We start from the raw sequence: 9,500 nt of genomic DNA on the forward strand, positions 1-9,500 counted from the left end.
CTTCCTTGTCCACATCATTTGGGGCAGAGTATGAGCATCTTAGCTGGGCAGTGGAGAGAGCCTCGCAGAGTGGAAAGCTGACCCAGAGCAAGCCCCAGTTCTTGATGCTGTCTGGAGCTTACAGCTTGCACTCTGCTCTACAGAGACCACAAGCCTCTGACTGTTGCAGTCTGGTTGCCGTTCCCGGTGGTGGGCAGCTGTCTCGTTGGAACTGCCAATCCCAGGGTGTGGCTGCACGTCCTTGGCTGTTTGCTCACTGTCTCCATGGGTCTGGAGCATCCGAGTGACCTCATTTCCACTACCACAGCTTAGCAGAACAAGCTGGGAAGAGAATGACTATGGCCCTTCTGTTCAGACAGCTTTGAAGACAGGGGCCACTGTGTTGTTCTACAAACTGACAAGCTCAGATGTGGTCACCCTAACCCAACATGGCACTGGGCTGCTGAGAGGGAATTTGAAGAGAGGACAGCACACTGCTGTCACACACCAGAGAACACAGCTTACAAAAAAGGTTTTATTAAATGGAAGCAGAATCTGGTGGGTGGAATATGAAATATACAAAAACTTTACATCAGATTTCTTAGGGCAGTACAGGCCACCTTTCATCACACTGCCCACACTGGCAGGCTGTGGCCCAGGCAGCCCAGGCTGCAGACAGGGACCTGAATCAGGAACTCCAGGTCATCTGCAGATCCGCTGAGGCCGGAAGGGTGGCTGGGGCTCTCAGGCCTGCCTGTGAGTCTTGGTGTCCTGTACACACATATGTACACTGCTGTTTTACTTAAAAATCCTTCAAAATTATGATAGCATCAGCTGTGAAAAAGGCCCAAGATGCCAGGTTTTGCTATATTGCTCTCTAAATCTTACTGGGTCCCCAGTCCTCACACTAAATATGCTATAGCATTCAAAGGCAAGCCCCCAAGGCCCTCACTACATGACCAGACATCACGTATCTATCCACGCTCACCATGAGAGGCCCTGTTGAGCTCTTTGGCATCACACACCAACTCCTCAGAACACTTTGCCGCTTAAAAAAGTAGACTTTCCTATAGTAAAACTTCTTACAAACACTTATTTCTGCAAAATAATGTGTTTCTGTATGTGGAGCTCTGCAAAATATATGTTTTTCTGGAGAAAAAGGACCCAAGCCAAGGGCTGGTATGGGGCGGGTCCAAGTCACATGAGGTCATTAAGTTCCGCCTCCAGAGCAGCGGCCATCTCATCTGCTTCTGAACTGCTGCCCTCCTCATCATCGTTGCTGGACTCCCCGCTGGACTCACTGGCAGCATCTTCCTCATTTAGTTTCCTCTTGTGGCCTCTGAAGAGAGAAGAGAAGCAGGACCACTGTGAGACTCTGGCAAGCATGCAGGCCCTTAGTCATCTCAGCACAAAACCAATGTCATGGTCACTGCCTCAGGAGGGCATGTGATGAGGGCACACTGTGCACCTGGCTACATCTGGAGGGGGAGGGAGTGGACTGGGGAAACACAGCCCCACCCTCTGGTATATGCCAGGAAGCATGGAGCTGTGACGACAGGAATTCTGTAGGTGCAGGCGACAGATCTATTAATAGTAGAGGCCACAACAAGGACAACAGGCCAGAAAGTAGGAGGGGGGAGACCTACATACCTTACTGGAGCTGGTTCTAACCCAACAAGGCATAAAGGGAGGTCCCATATTATAGGTGGAAAGAGCGTGCTGCTTATGAGTGCGGACAACAGGAATGAACACCACAAAGTGACATGGGATGCCACTGGGTGCACTGCCATCTTTTATAACAACCACTTAAGGATAAGCTGCTGAAAGGGAATCCAAAGTCACTTCAGGCCGTCACTCAAGCCAGTGACTTTACTACAGAAACTAAATCCATCACCAGCACATTGTACAACCATCACACAGCAGTGCACATTTCTAAGCCTTGAACCCTGTTCCCAGGGAGCCTGCAGACCGGAACTAGCATCCAACTACACTGCTCAGCACGGTCCTTTCCTTAGCTCTGAGACTAGAGTGACCCTCGTCTCTGAAGTTTATCTTATATATAACCTATACATAGATCATACACACACACACACACACACACACACACACACAGTGCCCTAACTGATCTGACCCTGACAAAGGATAACTGGGCAACATCAGCTCAGAGTTCCAACCCTGGGACAAAATACATTGTAATTATGGCCACAGAACAAAAGTTTCTTTGCCGAACACACATACATGTATGTAACACATCTATAATATGTGCGGTGGCATCAAACATATCTAGATGCTAGTGTTAGGAAAGCACTGTAGTTTTCCTGTGAGGCAGGTACAGTGTGACATGGTGATTGGAAGGAAGCATTGGACAAGACAATGACTGTCTATGAAGGAGCCCATTCCAGGTGGCTCATGGGATCTGTGTTACCGTGACTCCAACACTAACAACCACAACACTTATCCAAGGTCATCGGCCAGCTCAGCCTTGCACCTCTGGTCCCATGCTATGGAGAGCCCATACACACGGAGCACATGCTGATTGAGAAGCAGGTGGGGCAGGGCCTGTGGAGACAGGGGAACCCTCGGCCCTGAAGACAACTACCTGTGTTCCACTCATGGGCACAGCCCAAAACATAGTACACCCAGTCCCAGGCTCAAGCCTTCAGGGTCACACAGCATGCTCTCAGCTGGTTTCCATGCAGTAGACACAGGAACACAGAGCTGCCAGACTACACCTCAAATGCTGCCTGATGGAAGCTGCCTGCTGCTCCCCTGCAAAATCCATCAAACCACTTCCCATCATGGTCGAAGCCCTTTCTGCTTACGGGCCCACAGCTTTTTTTCCTGGTCTTTGCTGTTCTAACCAGTGTGTGCCAAGTCTCACCATGGCTTCACTTTACACAATGTCTCCGGCTGCAGTTTCCAGCTCTGAGATTATTAGGCTGTGTACAGGTTCTCACTGCTCTCAGGTCTGCAGCCCTGCACCACTCCTTCTGGAGCTAGCTACCTTCTTCTCATCTTACATTTCTTCTTACAAACAAGAGTTACCCACTGCTTTATGGCAGCACTTCCTATATTGCGGAACACATGGTTACAAAGGTTGCCCCCTCAGAGCTTCAGTTCTATTCCTGCCGTGTCTACTCTGAGTCAGTCTCTGCACTGGGTGTGGGGTATCAGTGAGACTTCTTCTCTCTTTGCAGATGCACAGCTCGCTGCTCCGGTACCATCTGTGGAAGTCGGAGGGAAGAGAAGGGCCCACTAGTCAAAGAAACTGAATTTTGTAGCAAAAGAAGAAAAGAAACCTTCCAAAAAGTCTATCTGCCCGGAGAAAAGTGAGTATTTGTTTAGCCAAACAGATCACAAAGTTGCAAACACTGGATTTACAAGACAGATGGCGCATACTTGGCCATGTTATGTGACGCTGTGTCTGAGACACTCTAAAAGTGGCAGGACGACAACCAACCCAGGAGGAACACTCTGCAAGCGAACACAGCCACCAAAACTTAAAGCAGCAGCAAAGCAGGCGCTGGGAAATGTGAATCAGGGTAAGGAGGGCACAGCACACCTCACTCCCTGTGTAGGAGGCCCCCGCTAAAGCTGAGCACAGCACACCTCACTCCCCGTGTAGGAAGCCCCCCTAAAGCTGGATGCAGGAACTCAATGCCAACAGGCCCGACCGACCGCATGCTGACACACAACATGCAACTGCTGTGATCCCCGTCTGCTGTCCCACCGGCAGAGCAGCCGCAGACGAGTGTTGGTTTAGGATGAGCATGACTGCAAGAAAGCCAAAAAGGCTACAGGAGTGGAGGATGGCTCAGTGGGTAAAGTGCAGGAAGGAGGACCTAAGTTTGGACCCCTAGCTCTGGTGTAAAGGTTGCTCATGATGGTGCGTGTCTATAATCCCAGCTAGGGGAGGGCTGGGAGGAGAGAAGGGGTCCTGGGGACAAGCCTGCCAGCTAGCCTAGCTGAAATGGTATGGTCCAGATTCAGTGAGACTGTCTGAGAACAATGTAAAGTGTTAGTTAGAGGGAGACACCAGTGTTGGCCACCACACGTGCAGTCACAGGCGAGTGTACCTCCTGTGCCACTTTTAGACACATACGCACACATGAAAACAAGTCAGAGAGGAGGTCACTCAGCCTGTGGCAACAGAGGAGGAGGAGGTACAGAACCCATGACACAGAGGTTCAGAACTGGCAGAAGTTGGGACAACTTTCACCAGATTCTGAAATGCATTTGAAACTGCTCTTGCCATCCATGCTCAAAGAGCTTTACTAATTTTTATTCACCCTCAAAAGTCTCTTCCACTTTTCATGCTTCTTTTTCCAACAGCATCCTCAAATGAAGCAAGCCCAAGGACAGCAGCAGCCCCAACAGTGACTGGGTGCCCAATGGATGAGTAGCACCCAACAGTCAGCCTCCCCACTTTGAGGGTCCAGCTGCAATTTTTTTTTTTTAAATGAGTGCCCAGTGGTCAGGCTAAGAAGGAGATGCTAGGCAGATGGGCAGACCTGGAAGCCATGTAGCTCTGCTCTGGGAACGGTGGCTGTGTTCTGGAGTATGTGAGAGCACGTGTGCCACTGTTAGAGAGTCTTCCATCTGTTTGTCATCGGCAGTAACACTGACAGCTCCGCAGTGCACTGTCTGCCCTGGACTAACAGTGATGCCACAGCAAGCACAGGTCCGCAGCTGAGAGTACTGAGGTCCCTGACTGTCACGGTGTGTATATGCCTGGACCAGGGAGTGGCACTATTAGAAGGTGTGGCCTTGTTGGATTAGGTGTGTCACTGTGGGTGTGGGCTATAAGACCTTCATCCTAGCTGCCTGGAAGCCAGTCTTCTGCTAGCAGCCTTCAGATGAGGATGGAGACCTCTCAGCTCCTCCTGCACCATGCCTGCCTGGATGCTGCCGTGTTCCCACCTTGATGATACTGGACTGAACCTCTGAACCCTTAAGTCAGCCCAAAATATATGTTGATGTTGTCCTTGTAAGTGTTGCCTTGGCCATGCTGTCTGTACACAGCAGTGAAGTCCTAACTAAGACACTGGGTAGGTGTGAGAGGGAGAGGTCCTTGGTAGGATCCAGAAGAGCAGGAGGAATAAAGTCAGAGAAATACAGCAAAAGGCACAAGAACTGGTCCTCACAACATCGTTCTAAAGCCAAGCAGTGAGGCCTCATGGCAGGCAAGCATTCTCGTGGTGGCCCACAGAGCACCCAGGAGAACACAAAGTGGTCAATACCTCAACACGGCAGCCTCCGTGAATCCCGACAGACCCAGTAACGTCTACATAGCAGGGATGGTACATTAAAAAACCAGGAGCGACTGAGAAGGAGTCTGCAGTAAAAAGCCCAAGACTGAAAAGTGACTCAGAAGCCATTCCACATGCTGACACGTGGTGGGCCAGCTCACAAGCTGCAGCAGGCTCCTTTGGGGACACCGCTTAACTGGAAGTCATTACAATATAATTATATGAAAAGGCATTTTAACACCTAAACTAAAGACAAGGACATCAAAGATGGAAGGCATGAAGCAACTGTGCCTTTAATTCCAGCACTTGGAAGACAAGACGGGTAGATCTCTGAATTCCACACAGTAGAAGCTATACAGGGAGATCCTGTCTCCAAAATAAAACCCAAACCCAACCAACCAAACAAGCATAGCACAAAAAGACCCATATCAAAGACAGTGACAAAATGATCTAAAGGCTAAAACCATGGAAGGCACCTCACTGTATTTCCAGTGTCACTGTCCAGGTTCTGGAGGTGCTACAGGGGAGGACGGCAGCGCCGTGTGTGTCGGTAGTGTGTTTCGGTACTGGGTACCTGCTGTCATGAGGAGGAGACTGTGGGAGGTGGCCAACACTGAGGGAGGGAGCATCTCCCCGTGTGACACAGCTGGCTACTGTCAAATGTTGATGTCACAGGGTGACTTTCCATTCTCAAACAGCAACGCCCACTTCATGACTGCTGGGCTGTCAATTTCAGTCACCAAGTGTGGTTCTGGTATGGGAACTGACTCCAGGGGAGGTCAAAGGTCAGCAGTGCTAGGCCTCCCTCCTTTCCCTAGTGTCAAGCCCTATCCCCAGCTCACCTTCCCTTCCGAGGCAGGGAAACTTGGTTTAGACTTTGAAGACGTCTCACTTCCTCCTGGATTTGCTGCAGAGCTTGGCCACACAGAGCCTGGCTTTGCTATGGAGAGTTAATTCTCTCAAGCACAAACTTCTTCATGGGAAGAGGTCTTGAGATAGGACATCAAGTAGCTAAGGCTGCCCCCTTGGACTCCCCATCCTTTGGCCTTCGCCTCCCTGTAATTATAGCATATGCCACCACACTAAGCTTTAACGGTGTGAAAACAGTAGGCAGAATATAAATACCACTTTTTTCTGTTCTTCAAAAAAATCCTATGAAGGTCAATTTGGTTTTTTAAAATTTGCATTGTTTTAGCTGGTACTTAAAGTGACGCATGTAAGTAAAAGGAAACTTAGGGTGGAAGACTGTTGAGAGCCAAATGATGAACTACTTTCAATTTCAAATGAGGAGAAGGTATAGACACGGGAGCTGAATGTTAAAGCAGGCTTCTCGTTTGCAGGGCACTCTGGCTTGAGACTCTTTCCATACAGCCGGAGCCGCACAGGCAGCCAAAGCTGTACCACCCCCCTCACTCCTGGCTCCACAAGGCGTAGAAGAGCAGCAGCACTGAGCTCTAGTTAGGTGCTGTGTCCTGAAGTGCTCACAGGAAGCACATCGGTAGGCGCTGGCTATTTGTCTGAATCAAGGAGGTGACCATCACAGGCCCTAAACACAGGGGCAGAGTGAGAGGTCAGAGGGACTGCATCTCTCTCTGCTTCAGGGAGTGCCTCTCACTGAAGCACAGGGGTCAGGCGGCACACGGGCCACCTGTCTGGGATGTGACTCCGAGGAAACAAACAATCAGAACACAGCCCCCCCCCCCCCCCCAAGAGATGGGAAGATGGGAAGACCACAAGAGGACAGAAATATTGGAGCAGTAAGACCACGAGGAGAACGGATGGGCCAGCAGGTCCATGGGAGGAGGGGACAGATGGCAAGCAGTCCACAGTGAGAAGAACTGGGACAGCAGGCCAGGTCTTCAGTGACGATTCCTACCATGGACAGCCAGCCTAGGGCAGCCCTTCATGGCCACAGCCTATGAGAGACTCAGGCAGAGCTTTATAGAAAATGATGCACAGGCTCCACTCTTGGCTAAAACAATGTTTGCAGCAGTACAGTTTAAAATACACCATGAGTAAATTTAGGTAATTAAAAATTACCTCAAAAATTAGAAGCAGACAGCTGTAGGCCATAGTAATAAGTGCCTACAACTGATATGTTTCATTTCCTCTTAGTGTAACATGCAATATTTATATTTTGTTCTTACAACCAGCTGCACAACTCCATAGAGAAATATTAGCAGATTTAATTTTGGAACATCTGAAAGCTTGAAAAAAGCGTATCAAATTCAATGTGGTAGAAGAATATAAATATGAATAATAGATGTAAATTTCCTCCCCAATATTTCAGCTTTCTGAATTCACTGTAGTCTCAGCATACATGGACTAGTGCCAGTTTTTTATTCAAAAAGATGCAGAACTATATTTTAATAAACAGTGCTGTTTTAACCACATCCAATCCTGCCAGAGTCATCAGCCTGCCAAGGGTGCACTGTTGACACCTGATTATCCCTTGTGTGGTTTCTGTGGTAGACAGAAGAGCAGAGGGCAGCACTAATATGGGGGGGGGGGGCGGCATGTGTTAATGTGCTTTATTCCTCTGTCTTCACTGAGTATTGACAGTCTGGGTATGCTGCACACGCAGATGCAAGTGTTTCTAACTTTTAACACAAATCTAAAGATTGGTTTGTGTGGCTATGCACACTAAAGAGTGTGACTTGGCACACACAGATAAAACTACATAGAGAACACATGTTGTGCCTTCTCTTGCACATACACACACACTTTGTGAGGGAGGTCCAGTGCTGACCAGGCAGAGGACAGAAACTGTTAGGGAGTACAGTGCAACTCCTGCGTTCTATAAAACATTCACCTCGACAGCTTCTGAAGAGCCTGAGGCAGAGCCCTCGGAGCTCTTCCCAGCTAGCCCCACATAGACGTCTCCATACACAAGCCGGCAGTCCAAAGATCTGGAGCTGCCTTCTGGACGTCCTTCCCCTCCACCGGGGCTGACATGGGTAAGTCAGCATCACATTTGAGGATATGTCTATGAGCTCCTACCTGCTGGTTCCTGCCTCCCCCTCTACAGTCAGTCAGGATGTCACAGGCCCAGCAGTGCAGCTGTATGCATCACAGCCCAAGTCAGGGAGAAGGAAGGACTGTGCAGCACTCTCTTCCATGGCTACCGGGTATTCCCTCCTGCCTAAGGGTTTATAAAGCTGTTGGAGAATATGCTCTCAGTCTAAAGTGCCAGGGCTCCTCCGAGGAGTCTGCTGGCAAGGGAGTCTTCCTCCACTCCTGAGGCATGGTCTTGCCAAGCGACTGCTCTCTGCACCTCTGCCCGACTTCCCACGGAGAGACAGAGAGCAGCTTTACCTCACTGGAGAGCCTATGGGCACCTTCTGCTGCCTTCTAAGTTTCCTTCTCACCCTCCATGTTCACAATTTTACTGTGCTGTGTCTGTGTGGATTTCTTATCGTACATGGGGCATGCTGAACTTTTGGGTCTTAAAAAAAAAATCAATGCCAGCAAGTTTGTGGAAGTTTTTAGCCATTTTTTTTTTTTAAACAGAATATTTTCTTCTGCCTTTTCTGTCTTGAAAGTTAATTTATCACGCCAAGCCTAGTTTCTGTGTGAGCATCTTTGCAGCAGTACTTAGTGAGGTCCATCTGGATGTGAGAGCTGGGGCTGACGCAAGCCTCCAGAGAAAGGAAGGGATGCATGGGGAGGCTTGGCCAGGGCTGTCTTTCCACCCCTGGGAAGCACACAGTCTCCACGAGGAGGCTGAGACCGGGCGCGGGAGCTTCTGCATGGAGACTACTCCTTTGTACTGCAGGGCTGCACTGCTTGTCCACTCTGTCTGTGCCCTCATTTCTAGGACAGTGCCAGGTAAGCAGCAGGGCCTGCACTGGGACTTTGTGCCCATCTAGCATCTCCCAGCTGTTCAGAGGGCCTCCAAGCCAGTAGTGTGGGGCACCAACAGGGCAGGAACAACCTTGAGATGAGCATGTTCTAGTGTCATCGCAGCCAAGGTAGGACAGACACTATGAGACTTTCTCTCACCCAAGAGTTACATGTGATCAGCAAAACTGCTGTGGACTTTGCCATTTAAATACCGTTGCTTTCCCCAGCAGCTCCAAGAACAGACTATGATCATGCTGTATTTCAAGTCTGACAGCTGTTGGCCATTAACCCTCCACCTACATCTGCCCCCCGCCCCCCCATAAAAAAGCTCTTGCTGGGTGGAAAGAAGACAGCTATGAAGGACCACACCTGAGGGGCCATGCTGCACTCACTGTGTGACCACCCTACCTGGGTGGAAAGAAGACAGCT

The 9,500-nt window shown here is 49.6% G+C and overlaps 1 protein-coding gene across 2 annotated transcripts in view; it reads right to left on the reverse strand.

The window, feature by feature from the left end:
* Positions 1-496: 496 nt before the first annotated feature.
* Positions 497-9,500, reverse strand: part of Ctdp1 (CTD phosphatase subunit 1) — a 61,574-nt gene continuing 52,570 nt past the window's right edge. The window contains exon 13 of one of the 2 annotated variants that reach the window (XM_021151013.1): positions 497-1,318. In XM_021151013.1, the coding sequence (XP_021006672.1) occupies positions 1,177-1,318 (142 nt within the window). In that variant the 3' untranslated portion in view covers positions 497-1,176. The remainder of the gene's footprint in view (positions 1,319-9,500) is intronic. The other variant, XM_029471970.1, reaches the window with a different exon arrangement.

This window comes from Mus caroli, chromosome 18 (genome assembly GCF_900094665.2).
Source record: "Mus caroli chromosome 18, CAROLI_EIJ_v1.1, whole genome shotgun sequence".
Taxonomy (NCBI): Eukaryota; Metazoa; Chordata; class Mammalia; order Rodentia; family Muridae; genus Mus; species Mus caroli.